This window comes from Prenolepis imparis, unplaced genomic scaffold (genome assembly GCF_030444845.1).
Source record: "Prenolepis imparis isolate NDT839.2.m4 unplaced genomic scaffold, iyPreImpa1.0 SCAF_5, whole genome shotgun sequence".
Taxonomy (NCBI): domain Eukaryota; kingdom Metazoa; phylum Arthropoda; class Insecta; order Hymenoptera; family Formicidae; genus Prenolepis; species Prenolepis imparis.
In genome coordinates this window covers 5,511,754-5,529,184 of record NW_028141163.1, presented here as the reverse complement: position 1 = coordinate 5,529,184, position 17,431 = coordinate 5,511,754, and the positions used below count along the sequence as shown (strand labels likewise).

At 34.8% G+C, this 17,431-nt stretch overlaps 2 protein-coding genes across 5 annotated transcripts in view; one reads left to right on the top strand and one right to left on the bottom strand.

Moving 5' to 3' along the window:
- Tfap-2 (transcription factor AP-2) overlaps positions 1–17,431 on the bottom strand; it is a 133,258-nt gene that overhangs the window by 21,504 nt on the left and 94,323 nt on the right. For all 4 annotated transcript variants that reach the window (XM_083038599.1, XM_083038600.1, XM_083038597.1 and 1 more), the window contains 2 exons: positions 16,651–16,702; positions 2,737–2,935 (listed from right to left, as the gene is read on the bottom strand). In XM_083038599.1, coding sequence (XP_082894725.1) covers positions 2,737–2,935; positions 16,651–16,702 — 251 coding nt within the window. The remainder of the gene's footprint in view (positions 1–2,736; positions 2,936–16,650; positions 16,703–17,431) is intronic.
- Positions 1–17,431, top strand: part of LOC145936408 (uncharacterized) — an 88,704-nt gene that overhangs the window by 11,550 nt on the left and 59,723 nt on the right. Inside the window, exon 3 of the mRNA XM_083038626.1 lies at positions 6,687–6,842. Coding sequence (XP_082894752.1) covers positions 6,726–6,842 — 117 coding nt within the window. The 5' untranslated portion in view covers positions 6,687–6,725. The remainder of the gene's footprint in view (positions 1–6,686; positions 6,843–17,431) is intronic.

Here is a 17,431-nt window from a genome sequence, read left to right as displayed (position 1 = left end):
AATCCTAAAAGGTATTCGTATCAGTAATTTGTAGAGCAGGTGAGGATTTTAGTAATCCCTAGTTTTCAGATTAAAAGAGTACACAATATTATAAAGTGCTTTGTAATTAAAATTCAAAAAGATCGCACATCTCAGAATATATTAGAGAGATAAAAAGAGTACTATACATACATATATAGAAAACTTATAAAAAAGAAACATATACATATATTTATATCTTTTTAAATATAGTGAGCAAAAAATGATGATGCATTTATAAATTGAGCAAAATAATTTCGAAAGCTCTTTCGCGATTTTCTCCAATATTACGATAAATCGTACGATAAATCCAAAACGCATATATGTACGATGAAATAAAAATAAAAAATAGAGCACACCGAGAGAAGCGCGAAAAATGACGAAATGCCGCTCAGAGTGTTAAAAAGCGTTCGCACATGCATATAATGCACTTGCGAGGGGTCCGATACCACGCAATCGATCTTTAAGAATTTCTCGAGGCGTATTACGATCTCGTGGATCTTCATATGGGGGGCGAGCACATGTGAGCCGGGAATGAGGCTAAGGTGACGGGGAAGGGAGACAAAAGGAGGGTACTGTATAGCGAAGAGAGAGAGAATCTATGGTGGCAAGTCTCAGCCCAACGCGTGTAATTATCGGTCAGATCGCTATGCGAACGGATGAATTATAACCGTCGGTGCGAGATGCCGCGCTCGCCCGAGGCAGCGAAACCCCCGTTCGCGCACCGAGAGGAGAATTGACACTCGAAGCTACGCCGCGTTATTAATGTCTCATTTGCATCGGGGATAGATCGGTCCGCTTTATTAGCAGTTTATTCCGCGTATATATGTATGTGCATATGCGAAAGATTCGCCGCGCTCCACCACTTGACAGCGAAACAATTCGTGGGCGATGGGTGATACATGAAAGTACGTATATATATTCGCAATATTTCTCTTGCTACACACAGAACCCTCACGTTTCTTTCATAATACAGATTTCACGTTGAATGTAGAATTGAGACATTTGTTTAAGAGAGATTTTATTGTGAACGGCGAAGGGGATGTGAGAAGATATATCTTTGATTTTCTTTTGATTTTAATTTATATTAATCTATTATTATTCTATTAAATTTCATATATACACTTTCTAATGAATCTCTAAATGTTATGTAACGAAGTGGGGCTTTGATTTTCTTTCTTTATCGCGTGTTTACAATCTCGAATGAATTTTCTCATATATGTACAATATTCAGCTGAAGAACCGCGAATATAAAATAACGGAGCGCGATTTTGCGATGGCTTGACGGTAATTTCGCAACGTCTATTGCGAGAGAAGGATTCAGCGTGAAAAGTCGCATCTACATACGAGTACGCGGGAGAATATCTGGCCAACTTGCACGGTAATTCATCCACGCCTTCGGTGATAAAGGATTGCGCAATGAGCACAGTGTTCTCTAGGCTAGGATAAAAAGCCGCGAATCAGATAAAGAAGGGTGCATCTCTTCCATGAGAAGCTTCCATAAATCAGGTGGCTGTCTGTGCTCTCGGTGTAAGAAACGAACCGGACGAGAGCCGAACACGTCGCGGGTTTATTAATTAGTCTCATAGATATAAAGTCGTGTAACGGTGCGTATCGCGATCTCCATTCCGCTGTATCTTCTTTTAAGCTCGCGCATTGTCCCGATCGCGACCCATATCAGTTACATCGATTATTTCGATACACGGCCGGAAATGTCGGCTTAATGCAACACCGTGTATCTCGTATTTTGTTTCTCCCGCGGAATCAATGGCCGGGATACAACTGCTCAGCTGGGGTATCCGGTGGCCCACGGATTATCGCGCTTTGTAAGGAAATGTATGCTTGTAATAAAAATAGTCCTCCGTTAGTCTCCTGTGACGGAATATTCATAGGAAATCGCGATCGAGTTCCATTTTCATTCACTGTACACAAGAGAGAATTTTCTCTTAAAATTTCCCCTGAAAATCATGATAATCGTGAGACGATGTGGTATGGAAAGAATTTTGTGAGAATTTCTCTTATTAATGTTTATCACAATAAAAATAATAACATCTATTACAATAAAATATTAAATATGTTTGATTAATTTTATTATGCAGTTTAATAAAATTAATCAAACATGTTTTATATTTTATTGTGATAAATATTAATCAGAGAAATTCTCATAAAATCTTTCCATACTATATTGTCCCACGATTACCATGATTTTCGGGGGAAATTTTAAGAGGAAATTCTCTCAGTGTACGAGACAATATATAGGAAACATCTCTCTCTATATACTCATACCTCTTCTCCGAATTTATGAAAAATCTTTCAGCTAATAAATTTTTCTCAAAATTTTTTGACATCGACACAGTAACATTTACAATTTTATAACATATGACTTGTGATCAGCTTTTTCTCAAAACAACGGTATTGCTCGTATATCGGGCGTCTTCCTAACCGATAGCCGTGCTGATTCTCACGGGAACGATATTTAATCTTTCGCCAAATTATTCTAACGGTTTGTTTATGGGTTGCTGAGAGAGCCCGAGGGCCTTTAAGTGTGTGCGCGATTAAAGACGGATGAATGAACCGCTCTCTGAGTATTGCGTAGAAGAAAAGCAAGAAAGAAGAGAGGAGAGCTCTTATCGAGAAATCGATGTAATTACACATTTTATATCGAGTCGCGAAATTGATTTGTGCGTTAATTATAGCGTTTATAAATTGACGCCTTACCTTCGTAACACACCGCCGAGGAGACTCGCGTTCAGACATTCCGGCGGCGATAGCCGTCTTTGTACCTCTGCTACCGTAACTTTGTACTTGCTGGTGCTGCTTAGTAACGATAATCGTCCTGGGACCGAACAGAACACGTCCGACGGTTGCGCATTTCCGGACAACATAGACTTCTCGCTCCTGTCCGAAGGTTTCAGATCTGCAAAATTAATTTGTAGCTCTTAGAAGCAAGAAGTTGTGAGATCCAATCTAAAAAATCGACTAGATGTACAGATGTATATATTTTTTTTAAATATATATATATATATATATGTATACATAAAAAAATATAGATACATATCTATATATTTAAAAAAAATATATAGATATTTTTTTCTTTTAAAGATATAAAATACGTTTAATAAAACCGAAAGAAATATAAATTGTCTGTATCTGAGGAAGATAAAAAATAAATTACTTCGAGATAAAATTCTTATCTTCTTATATCATCTATTTGATTTATATGTTAATCACAATGAGTTTTGTTCAGCACATTGCGTACACAAGATGGGTTGTAATCGTGAATCACAAAGTTGCCGAATATCGCAAATGGATATCGTGACATTATTCACGATGGCACACGTCGAGATATATTTTCAGTTCGCACCTGGTAATGAACTTCTCCCGTCAAATTATCGATAAGCATCGTGTAACGGCGCGACTTAATAACTAAATGAACTCTAATGGATCGAATGGAAAGATTTCCGGAAGTTATCAAGTGGCCAAACGTATCTCTCCTCATCGAACAAGCAAACTCTAAATGAGTTTTATTAATGGATAATTCATTATATATTTAAATGTAAATTCCGACGAATCGATCAATGTCGCGTACTTCGCAAGATTACTCGGTCTCTATCAATTTCATTTCTCCATAATAATCAGTATCGGACGAAGGAATGCAATAATCAAGTTAAGACTACTGTTAGTCCATTCTTCCATAGGTCAAAGTGAGATTCACGACTCGGTGGAGCAAGGAATATCGGAACCGAAGCTTCCGATCCGAAATTATGTTATACAATATCTCTCTCTCTCTCTCTCTCTCTCTCTCTTTCTATGTGTACGTGTGTCTGCGTGCGTAACCGTGATCAGCAATATCTTCGGCGAATATTTTAAATTCGCCCGTACCGTTCCTGTTTTAGTTCCTATGCATCGGATAGCCCCGCATTATTGCATCGTTGCTCTGGAATGCTTAATATCGTGCCTTGGGGCCCGGACAAAGCGCGTTATTACATGGCAAAGAGATTGGTCAACTTATAACTCGGAACTCTTCATCTTCGCCAGTGCACGAAGGGTGTATCTTGCCTCGAAATTTTATGTTTCAATACAAAAGAATCGCTGGATGAGATATTTCGCGAGACAAAATTCACAGATGTTGTAATTCTTTTTTTTTTTATATATATATATAAATCAAAAGAAAAAAAGGATTATATAATTTTCTATAATATTCTAAGAATATCTCTTTGGAGAGAAATCTCATAATGTACACGTCACGTCAAAGGATGTAACATGGCATATTAATATTTGAATGGCATAATGAAGAAAAAGAATGTAGTCCCGCTAGGAGCGAAGGAATTCATTGCAGATTTTATTGTCTTAACATCAGCTAACTGTTGCTGCGTTTCGCTTGATTCATCGCTCGGGACACTGATTAGATGCACCATCATCGTCCCGTTAATGTCAGCGTGTTATGACAGATACACGGGATGGCTCTATAAATCTAACCGATAGGTATCTCGTGGCACTTTTACGCTTTACCATTCTTACTCTCGCTCATGCGGTTGCCTTCCTTTTATACTCGTTGTACGACGATTGTGCGACGGTGCCGTTGTAAACCAAAAGACATACCATCGTTCGGACATAAACGGATCCAGCTTTGACATTCAAGTACGGAAAAAAATCATCGTCGACGTCATCGCAAGCGAGCAAAGAAAGAAAGTGAACAAGTTGTCCGCATTATCTATGACTGCCAGTATCGATTCCGGTCGATGTCTAGATCAATACACAGCGAGTCAAACGGATAATAAATTTCCGTACCTACCAAATAGGGTCGACTCTTGTCGTGCCGGGCGCGCTTATAAATTATAATGTTCGAGAGGAAGATAGAGAGAGAAGAAAACGGTTCTGCGTAACGGTCCTGCCCGCTGGCAGCAGTGTTAGTCGGACAATTTGGTAACATCGAAATAATGTCGGATAAGAAGGAGAAAGAGAGAGGAAAGCAAAAGAGAGAAAAGGAAAAATGACGGGTGTCGTGTACACGATTTCCATGACTCGTGTCAAGCGTGCGACATCTCTTCATTCTTCTCCAAATCTGACATCAGTGAATGTTAAGTATGGGTTTTATGTATCGTCTCTTTTTTTCCCCAACGTATATTTTGGTACTTAAGAATCGACGGGACCTTAATGTTTCTCGTATGCTGATTTCTCTTTCTCTCTTTTTCTTTGATTTTCTCATTTTTTTCGCTTGATTATTTTTGCTGAAATATAATTATCAACTTATTTCGAGTATTAATATAAAATTTTAATTTTAATTTTTTCTATTAAAAAAATTACGTATTTATTGTAGTATATATTATTAAAAAAATATTTAAAATGATATATTTATGTTATATTTTTCTGTCATACTAATAACAGCTGATAATGCATTTTATTGCAGTATTTTGTTTAATTTTAACATTTTGAATTAATTTATGCAAATGACATTATTTTTCCTATATTTTAAAGATTAACGAATGATTATATCCGTATATTTTTCCGAATAATAAAATGATAATAATTAGTATGAAATTTATAGATAATACAAAATAATCTATCGAAACTGTGTGTTTTCACTAGCGTTATCTAGAATTAAAATATTATTTTGATCGAAATCTTAGTTTACTGGAAAGTGTATTTTTTGAAAGACAATGCGTGCTTTAGTTTGTTATGGCAGCACGTATTCGTCGTTAGAAAACATCATTTAGAGACGCATAAGTCCTGTGAGCATTTCTAGTCTTCTCTAATGTTACTATCTCGAACACTTATCTCGATTCTCTAGTAACGGTTCTACGAGCGTATATTAATTTATTTAATGGGAATGGCTGGAACTTCGCTTATTTTATCCGTAAGGTCTACACGAATAGTGCAGAGCGTATAATTATCGTGATCTGCCGTAACCTTTCGCTGTGTGAAACCGTCTCACTCATCGGATCGCCACCATTAATCCGCCTCTCTATCACCGGTTAATTATTATTCATGTGTCACTTTATCTGATAATTCGATAATTATGGCAAAACTATAAGTAGATCCACTTGACTTTATTCGAGATATCTTATTATCTTAATAAATCGTGATTAGTTAAATTTTACATAAAGTATTATTATATTGTTACATTCTTAATTAATTAATATTAATTAATATTCTTATCTCATATGTATTGATAAATGCAATATTTCATAGCATTAAGTGTACAAATATAACAGAGATGTCCTTTGCATTTCAAGATTTCGGGAGAATTGAAAAATTAAATGCAACGAACGATAATTTAGAATTTTATCCAACAGTGAATTGCATCTTCAAGGATTATCTGAGTCATCGCGGTAATACTCACGAGCATCATATGTTGCTCCAGACATGTTTCTCTTCTGGAGCAGCATAGATGTATGATACACGTCTGAATATCTTTCTCGTGAAATTACCGTTGCTATAATCAGAATTTAGATAACGTCCAGGAAGTTTTAACATTAGATAATTTATCAATGAGTAGATAGATATGCAAACTGAAAATGGAATATGTCGCGAAACGAAATGTTGTATTGAAATTGTCTCCAGATTAAATTATAGGCGGACAACCACTAATGCAATAAGATTTTTAGTAATATTTTACATGTTTCCATACGCAATCTATATGGTTGATTTGTAAACTTTGTTCACAGCCATCTGCGAATTCTTTCGATTACGTAGCAGTCTGAATCATGCGCGACCATGACACAGGAAGCACTTTACCTTCGTCTTCGGATTCTTATGTATGTTGCAAGAATGTTCCAAAGAATGTTCCAAAGAAATCCGCAAGAAGACCTGATTATTTAGAGGTACGAACTTTTTTTTTATTTCCAATTATTAAATGTAAAAGGAAATAGCAAAAATTACAACGCCAGATATCGGTTTCCTTCATATTTATTTTATAAGATTGCGCGATAGATTTGTCTTTATTTATATAGCCTATTTATTTATTTATTTATTTATAAAAATGTTGCTTGAAAAATTAAATACAAACGACGAACGATAATCTAGAATTAAATTCGCGTATTAAGAAATGCACCTCGTTCATTGATATTATACAATTCGCTCTAAAATCATCATCTATGAGACGGTTAATTAAATTCTGCTTTGAAATTAATAGCACGAAAAAGTGATAAATCGATGCAGCCGCACAAATTAGCGGCTCATCTCTTCGCCATCGGCTGCTGAGTAATAGTCCGTCAAGTATTATAGTTTGCTATAAAAGGCGAAACTGTGTACGTCTAGTACACAGTCTATAATATGATGTTGGGAACAGCATGGCAATTACAACCGTCGCTAAAGCGCAATAACATTGTCGAGAGTCAAAGGTGATGACAATAAGTGGTTGCTTAGCCATCAACAGAAGTTAGTTTGCCGTTTTTTATTTTATAGTTCAGGTACAAGCGACAGAGATCTTGTTAAACAAGATAAATACGACGCGAAATCGCGCAGATGAAATCAGTGCAGAAAGATTTCATCGCCCGTCAGCGCGATAAATGAGTCCATTTGTATGATTTAACTCGTCGTCGGAATTATTGGCTAATCAATGTCGGTTCGTTGAAATAAGGATGAAGGAGACGTCGAGATATTGCAACAATAATTGCAAAATACACGTGGTTCTTCGTGATTGAAAAATTCAATTTAAAAATCTAGCTTTTAAAATTAAAAAAAAATTTTTTAATCTCAATATTTATTCGAACTAAAACCTACAAAATTAAGTTTTGATTGAAGAAGACGACACGTTTAAGATCTACACGGAGAGAATTTTCTCTTAGAATTTACCCTGAAAATCATAGTAATCATGGGACAATATGGTATAGAAAGAATTTTATGAGAATTTCTCTGATTAATATTTATCACAATAAAAATAATAATATCTATCACAATAAAATATAAAACATGTTTGATTAATTTTACTAAATTGCATGGTAAAATTACTCAAGCATGTTTTATATTTTAACGTGTAAATATTATTATGTTTATTGTGATAAATATTAATCAGAGAAATTCTCATAAAATTCTTTCCATACCATATTGTCCCACGATTACCATGATTTTCAGGGTAAATTCTAAGAGAAAATTCTCTCTGTGTACAAATAAAATAATCATCTGTGAAAGGAGAAAAGAAAGCATCTCGAAGATGCTTGTACGGTATACATCGACACAGTTCAAAGATGCGATATTCTCGAGATTAGATTCTCCACTTGCTCGCGCAAAGCTCGATGCGTTCAAAGAAAGATCTCATAGTCGGCGGTTAAGTAATATAGCGAACTTACATAGAGCTCGTATCGCGTTGCATAACGCGCCGGCCGGTTTTGATCGCAGGTATTCTTCGTCATAGAGCCGCGTTTCATAGAATGTTTAACGAGATAGATCATAAACAACAATGGTCTAAGGCGGAGATTCGCTCGCTCAGAGGCCGACTGTTCTCCGTTCACCATCTACCATTGAGCTGACCGCGCCATCGATTGCCTTTTCTTTCTCTCTCTCTTATCTCGCCCCGGGATTTCTTTTACATTACAAGGAGTCGTAACAACTGCGACCAGCTGAGGAAGAAATTAATCGTTCTTGTAGACACTCGTAGAAAAATACGTGGCACTGTACGAGGAAATGTAGCAACGGCGACGCAAATGAAAGCGATTCGTGTCCGACGATGTGTATTACAAACTCCGTCTCTTATAAATCGCTGTCGTTTTTTTTCTCTCTTTGTACTTCGTACGAGAGTTCGTCAGCTTCGTGGAAGAGTAACGAGGAAATGTTCTCGGTGCGTCGCCTCTTCGCGATTACGATGAACCACTTTGTAGTAGTCTAGGCATTTGCGTTTAATCGCATTATGCTTCCTAATGATGATTCGGCCGCATCTCTACTCTAAGATCTAATAAGTTGGTATTCCTAAAAAGATACGTATGTATGTGCGGCGATCGCAGTGACAGTGTTCTATCCTTAGCTAATAGTGCTTGCAGGCCGAGCCGGTATAATTTTCATTCCAACGGAAACGATTGAGCGGAGGCTACTGCGGCCTGAACACGTCGATGAAGCAGTATTGCGCATGGACACGCACACGCGGTTATCTCGGAAATCGGCAATCGTGTGAATCAAATGCAGACACGCGATAGTACGTAAAATATTCATCGATATTACGATCGTGCATCAAACAGTTGAATCAGCAGATACAAGAGCACGATATTTACGTCATTAAAATATCGCATCTGAGAGTCGCGATTAGGGCGGCATGAATAAAACGGAAGTTATATTTTATTATTGCTACAATATAAAAATAGATAACGACAAGTTTACTTGTAAAAGAGAGAGAGAGAGAGAAGTTACTTAATTGAATTATTAATGAATATAATATATTATGTATTTTATTTTTCATTTATAATTCTTATATGTCAAATAAAAAAAAGTTTGTCTCTTAAACCATAATTTTCATCAATATTTTTTTACAAGTATTTGTATTAAAGAATAATATTATACAATGAAATAGTATGATGAAATTGTGTCTGTGGTTACATATGCAATAAGATGTGAGAAAAACTCGCCACTAGTTAATTCAATTGATACATTTAAAGTTGCGATAAAAAAATATCGAATGCTAAATATAGTACTTTAATTGAATCCGGTAAGACAACGAGATAATAATATAATGATACGTTCCAGTAAAGGCAAAACAGCTTGTGCTCCAATTTGATCAGTAATCATCGATGAGCGGAAATGATGTTCGATTGAGATTCTCATTATGAAATTGTAGATTTAAAAAGAAAGAAAGAAAGAAAGAAAAAAGTAAGAATCTTGTCACTTTCTCGTGTTGCCTAAGCTTATTTTGCTAATATATTTCTCTAAATACAATGCGTTTTTTAAGATGCATATTCCATCTATCTTTTATTTCACTATATCGATTGTTAAACTAATGATATTTTTTATTGTCATAGAAAAAAATAATAGTAAATAATATTTAAAAGATAAATATCCAGACTTTAAAAAGACAATAATAATGCTGTTAATAACGCGGGACAATTTGATGCATGCCGATTTGCGTTAAAAACTACAAGATGTTTCTCCAATTCTCATCATGTGTGAAATAAAATTCGAAATTAAAATTATAATAATTAAATATTATTCCGCATCATCAGAAGTTGAGAGTAAATTATATCAACATTAAAAAAAATCTTACGACAGTATATTAAATATTTTTATTGATACGACATGAGGTGTGTGGATAAGATGTATTTAATGACTCGATCGAATGTATGAGTCGATAATTTCTATGATTGGCGCTAGAATTAATTAGAAAGCTATTTAAATCAAATTAATAATATAATGTGTAGAAAAAGAGAGAAGAAGAGAAAGAGAGTGACAATAATTAAGTAAATAACGGAGAAAATATGTAAAGTATGTAAAGTATGAAATGCACGCACGTTTTATATAGTAATTTATTGTTAGATTGAGAAATATCGATGGAAAGATTATGAAGAAACTACGTTGCTACATTTTTCCTTCAAATTAGAGAGAGGGAAAATATGAAAAATATGTCAACCGAAAAATAAACGAACAAAATCGTATACATGTATCTCTGTGCAATCAATATAGCCATTCAATGATTGAGCAATGACGCAGCTTGAAATGTTCATTTAGATGTACAGATAGCACAAATTGATATATATTCATGACTTGCAGATTGGGCGCATTAAAATTAGCGCGTTACATGGGCAATATCAGAGTTCGTTAATATTACATATTAAAAAAAGATTATCTATATTAATTACTATTTTTACAATTGCTCAAGAAACAAATGTATTTAATATTCACATAAACTCTTCCTTATATGTATATAGTGAATTTTTTGTTTAAAAATAATCAGAAATTCAAAAGTTTAAAGATTTAAGATAATTAAATTACTTAAATATTAATTACAAATTCTGGCATACCTAGATATGTATTTTGTTTTATGTATGTACATTGTTTTTTTGTATTCGAATATATGATTCTCTTGCCATTAAATTCCATCCAGATTGCTATGATTACTAAGCTTATAATATTTTTATTCAATGTGCAACTGTTAAAAGTACAGGGACTGAAAGTAGAAATAGAAAGAAATACCGGATAAAAATATATCTGATGAATACCAAAGTAGGAAGCAGAGACAAAAGGAAGCAAGCGAATGTGCTATCGACAATAAATGGCGTAAACAAATAAACTGAGAATAAATAAGCATGTCGATGCCGGTCGTTGATTCACCCACACATCATAAGTTAGTAAAAAGAAACTCTCGTTCTGATGCTAATGTTTGCCGATTCACTATTATCTATAGCCGCGGGCTGTTTAGAGAAATCATTTCGTGCGCGATGCAACGCGTCGTGTCCGTAATTTTAATGAGAGGCATACTCTCGCGCGCATCTACATATGATTTATGACGTGATTATATAATGCAATTATTATTGAGGTATATATCAATATATCGGTGTAAAATTAATACAACCGGTGGTACTTACGAAGTACCGACAGACGATTATTGCATACATTCATGTGGATTTTACAAATGGATGTACTCATCGATCTTGTCTCAACGAGATCCTAGTCTCGTTGAGGATCGCATCCGCGTCAAGGCTGGACCAGCAATCTTGCGTAACTTTCATAAAACTTTTTTGCATTATTTTTCTTAAATTTTTTTTTATAATATCAGCAATCTACTTTCAATATAGATGTTATTATAGAGAAATATTTTTTTAAATTAATTCTTAGCACTCAATTAGCTTCAGATATTTTCTGTGGTTTATTTAAAAAGCTCGAAATAGAACAAAAGTTATATATTATCTATAAAATAATGTAGATATTATTTTTATAATTGAGTACTGTTTTAAATTAATTATTTCATAATTCTCATATTCAATGTTTTCTTAGAAAAATTAATCAGTAACATGATTAGCGATTAATAAAAAATTTGAGCAATATATAAAGATTTATACCTTAAAAAAGCATTACTGTGCATGTATATATCTTATTTTTTGAGTCTTTCACAATTCATATTTCTATAACAACTTTTTAATTCGGTAATTATTAATTGATAAGATATATTCCATGGGAGGGAGGGGAATTACGAAGGTACGAGCCACGTATTTATGTCGAATTTTATCTGTAACACACATAATTCGTATACGAAGTTTACGTTGCAGCAGAGAATTAAATCTGCTTTTAACAAAATTCTTCCGATTACATCGAACATCTTCTCGTATGCCTGCGCACATCATTTAACGATTTTGTACGATAAAGCTCGAGCTGGAAGGGCTCTACTGAACAAAACTCGAAGGCGGCACGCGCGTCAACATGCGAAACAATTATTGCCGCTCTATACGTGACTGTCACCATACAAAATATCTCCATCTGCGAATAGCCTTGAGCGCGTAGCCGGGGCTTACACGTGCGTCCTGGACACGCACAATTTCCTGGGCAATCAACCGGCCGGAAACTTAACCAATCGACGCGTAGCAACGACTTCGCTTACTTCTCGACCTTGATTGGTTAGCTGGTGTGTGACTAGGGTGTGACTTTTCGACCCTAAAGGGACTCTTCGCCGGAGTGGGCTTCCGCTAAGCGGGGGGATCCCACCTGGGCCCCGGGGGCAACTACGAGCAACGTGGTGATCGTTAATTTCATTAGGGGTTGATTTTAGGAGTTTAGCTGCCTTTATACAAAGATGGTGGCCGCCCTCCATTCATTGCGCAGGATGGTCCCATCCGCGAACAATACGAGAAGTACACCTCGAAAACCCCTTTCGATAATCGAAGCCTGGAATCGATCAGCGTATTTTCTTTTGACGATTGTTAATTGAAGAGATTCAAACCGAACCCTATTCACGAGTCTATATTTAATAAAAAACCATATTTCTGGTAAATATAAAAGGAGTCAAGACTATTATCAATGTTAATCTTCTATATATCGCAGATAAAACAGATGGATTTAGCAATGAAGAATCGGTGACTAATGCATTCACCGGCTCTCGAGGAATAGCAACGTAGAGAACATGTAATTCGAAAAGAACCATTAAAGTCGTACGAGGTAATGTCGTTGGTTGGCCTTCTTTGAATGCGATTAATTACTTCCAATACTTACTACGATTTTATGCCAGAGATGATAGATTAATCTCGCGTATATATATTCGCGTTATACAACATGCTTTAAATAGATAAGCAAATGTAAAGTACAGATTCGTATCTCTTTAAATATATATATTCATAAATTGCAAAAATTTGAAAATAAAAATACATAAGTATTTTTTTGAAACTTAAGATTATTAATTTTGATAGTTACTTTCTCTTTAGAATTATACATATGATTTACATAAATTTTTTTCTTGAAAAATAGTTTTCGAATTGATTTCTATGAATTATATATATCATAGTTGTTTTAGAAGATATGGAATAAAAACATATATATTGATCGATACGAAACTAAAATAAAATAGAAATACTATATGACTGACTGACAAAAATGAATGCTTTCGATAAATTATATATTGTTGCAAATCGTATCTTTATTTTGTATACGCACTATAATATATTTTTCATTACGTTCACTGCAAATAATTAAAGAACAGAATTGTTTGCAAAAAGATCACAAATCAATTTATAACAAAATTCATTTTTTATATCAAAGTAAAAGAAAATGATGAATTATTAAGCAAGAAATACATTCATATACAATATTTCTAGGAAAATTAATAATTAGTGAATCAAATCAAATAATTAATGATATATTAATCATATAATTAATATGTGATTAATCATGTAATTAATGAATACAAAAATCTGAAAAATTTAGAATAATAGCACAATACATAATAAACTATATTACAAATATAATTATCCTAACAAGAAGTTATAAATTTATAGTATTACTTGATATATTGAGATAAAAAAGGAATAATGTATGATTTCTTTTATATCCTGTAAAAATTTTGGTTCGCGGATGATTAAAGGTCTTTTGACGCAACTGCTAATTTAAATGTATAGCTAACGATCAACAAAATTTCGTAGCGCGCGTCGTCGCTGATAGAAAGAATCCGTTCGTCCTCGATCCATCGTAGCAAAGTTAAATTGGAGCGCGTCGTCGTCAAGTGACGGAGCCAAGGTAAGCCGCGATAATTGTATAACCGGCTTCCGAGAAGCGGAACACGTCTTTTAGCTGTACGTATCTCTCGATATATATCGTCTCCGATCGGAATACGTGACAGAAAAAGAAGCAAGTGTAGTGAGTTTTAAATCTCTCTCGTCTCTTTTCGCCCGTAAAAAGTTATGGCGCGAATATAAATTTTTAGACAAATCCAATTCAATGGGGGAAAAATCTCGAAGATATCTTATTCGAGAAATCACGACGGAGCAAGGAGCAACATCATAAATTACAGATGCTATTTATCTTATTTCTCTCCAGTTCCATAAATCGGATTAAACCGGGATATTTAATGTACAGACGTCGAAATAATATTGCACGCGTATCGAAATTGACATTGCGCATATATTTCTTATTCCGGTTTCGTAAAATAAAAAGGAGCATGGGATGGCAAGAGAGAGAAAGCGAGAATAGAGGAAAGAGACTGGCCAAATAAGCTGTCGGCAGGACGAGTAACGAGGCATATAATAACCCTCGGTGACATTCGAACAAACAGCCATCTGTAGGGTAATACCCCTGTGGTGAGAAACGCCCCGAAAACTACACCCCGCCAAGAAATTACAATGACAATGAGCGAAATCCGATCCGCCCGCGGGCACGCACTGTATTTTTTTTCCTCTCTTTTTCTTCCTTCGCACCTCCTCTACGCATGTTACGTTACGTTCCTTTCTGCGATTCTATGCTATGCGACGTGGCAGGCTCTCGGCCATTGTGCGACGTGACGATCCGAAGAGGCGAAAAGAATTACACGCGTGAAACACGAGGGTCGTCTCGTAATACGTTTGTGGGCCGTACGAGTTGTCGAGTACTTCCGAAAGTTTCCGTCAACGTTTCCCAAATCACGTCGCTAAATCGCTACATCGATGTATAATTAGATTCTCTATCCACTAACTTGGATATTAATATGCAACGAGAGATTACACAGAGCTTTTTCGCAAATTTTGTTCACATCTGAGATAAAATCACAGCTCATTCCTCCAGAGTCCGATGGTTACCAAAATAATTATTTAAAAATTGAAGCTTTAATGCAAAATTTAAGTCAAAATTTAAGTCACGCGTAAGAAAAAGTTTCGAGAGAAAGTGCGACCACTTCGATATCCTCTGTCGGCTAAAATAAACGAAAATTACTGCTACCATATTTGGATATAGCGGTACGGATTTCGGAATTAATTCACAGATCGAAAGTTACATATCTAGACCGATAGGTGTAATGACAAACCGAGACTTCTCCACCGGTCTTCTCGGATCAGTGATCGGATACGATCGGTTTAGCTGAGCGTGATACTTTCGCAAGAGACGCTGGCCGCGATTCGATCTCGGATTGACACGAGGATCGACGAGAGGTGTATCTCGCTCGCAAAATTGGAAGTGGTGCAAGTTTCCTTAATAATCTGCCTCTCTCGCGATTCGTAACACATCTTCCTTCTCAGCGGACCAATAACTCGCTCAGAATTACGCAATCGTGTGGAATTTTTTATATACGCAAATCTGATCCATTCTATCAAAAATCTATTACGGAATCACTTATTTGAAAAACAAGTCAGATGACAATTTTGTCTTCTTTTCCCATTCATGTAAATTTTATGAAAATTAAGAAAACTCCTCTTTTTTTTAATATAGCAAGTGAAAAATATATTTTATTAATATTTAAATTTATTTAAATCTCGATTAATCTTTTTTAAGAATTTTACTATATATACACGGAGTATAATTCTGCTATACAGAAACTTTCTACAGAAAAGAAGCTGAGAATTATACTTGACCGTATGTGGACTGTGGTATAGATAATTTATCGTACTGCAATTCACGCGATGCTCTTCGACAGAAAGTCCAGCTTGTGTGCAGCTTTTTGCGATCTCTCTATTGCGAGAGGAACGATCGCTCGTATAAGAATGTACCGGTGCGTCACTTTTATGCGCTTAAACTTATTTTCACAAACGGTTAAAAATCTAGTCTGCGTGCCCTTGACACAACGGAGAGTAAGCGAGAGATAAATTTTAATTAAGGGCGACAAGTCGCTTACTTTATATTTCCGGCTGCACAGCGATCATTTTATATTGGGATTATGCTGCTGCTCGCTATTTCGAGTTGCTATTGCGCGTATTTATCGGAGACGTGCGCCTTGCGTTTTATGTTCTTGCGATGTGTAAATTTACTCGAGGAATAAATTCCGAATCGAATGACCTCGCGATCGGGAGGCGGATATCCAAATTATAAAATACTATTAACTTTGCGTTATAGGGTCGCATTTCGAGCTTTATTAAGGAATACGTTAGATATACGTATGTAAAAAAATAATATTGGCTCTATTTTTTAAAACTTGATAGATGACAGAAATAATTAGAACGATCGTTGATAGTATTTTATGATTAAACACTTTTTTCTGTTTTTGTTAAGATTCATAGAATGAAATAAGAAGATAAATATAGGAAAATAAGTATTTTTACTCACTTTTTAGTAGTGGTAGGTCGTTCATGAACCCTCCATCGTCCACGTTTGTGTTCTAAAAAATAAAAAATTTAATCTCTAACTTTTATATTAAATATTTTGATAATCATATACATATATATATATATATATATATAAAATGTTACAAATAATTTTTTCGGAAAAGTTTCCTTAAAACTGAGTTTGTATATAGTTTGATCACAGAATTTGCCAACTTTAAATTTCGAATCGATATCATAATGCTATGATATTCCAACATCATTCAATCTAACGTCGGACCAATCGCAAGATATTTTCCAAGAAAAGTTTGAGTCTTAATATTTAATATTCAAAGAAAATCTTTATTTAATATATATTTTCGATATGTGTATATTTTAGAAAAATCAAAGAGCTGATGCAAGAACTTTTAATATTGCGCTAGTTTAGTATAGCACTAATATAGCTGTCACCTTTATTACAATACTCTTTTCATAAAGCACATACTTTTCACGTATGCACCGTACGATATATGCTTGTGTAAAACAAAGAAAAATATTTTAACCACAGCAAAGCAAGGCATATTTCGCATATTCCGTCCCGCAAGCGTATGACATTCTATTTAATGGATGCTACAACTTTTGTTGTTAAAATAACTACCTCTGTAATCATTTTGCAAAAACAAACTAATGCGAAAGAATCGACAAGAATTTATTCTGCGACAGATTAATAATAGAAATTATCCATAGAAGATAATTTTAAGCTTTTAAACACTATAACTCTTTTTCCTTTCCTCACTTTTTTCACT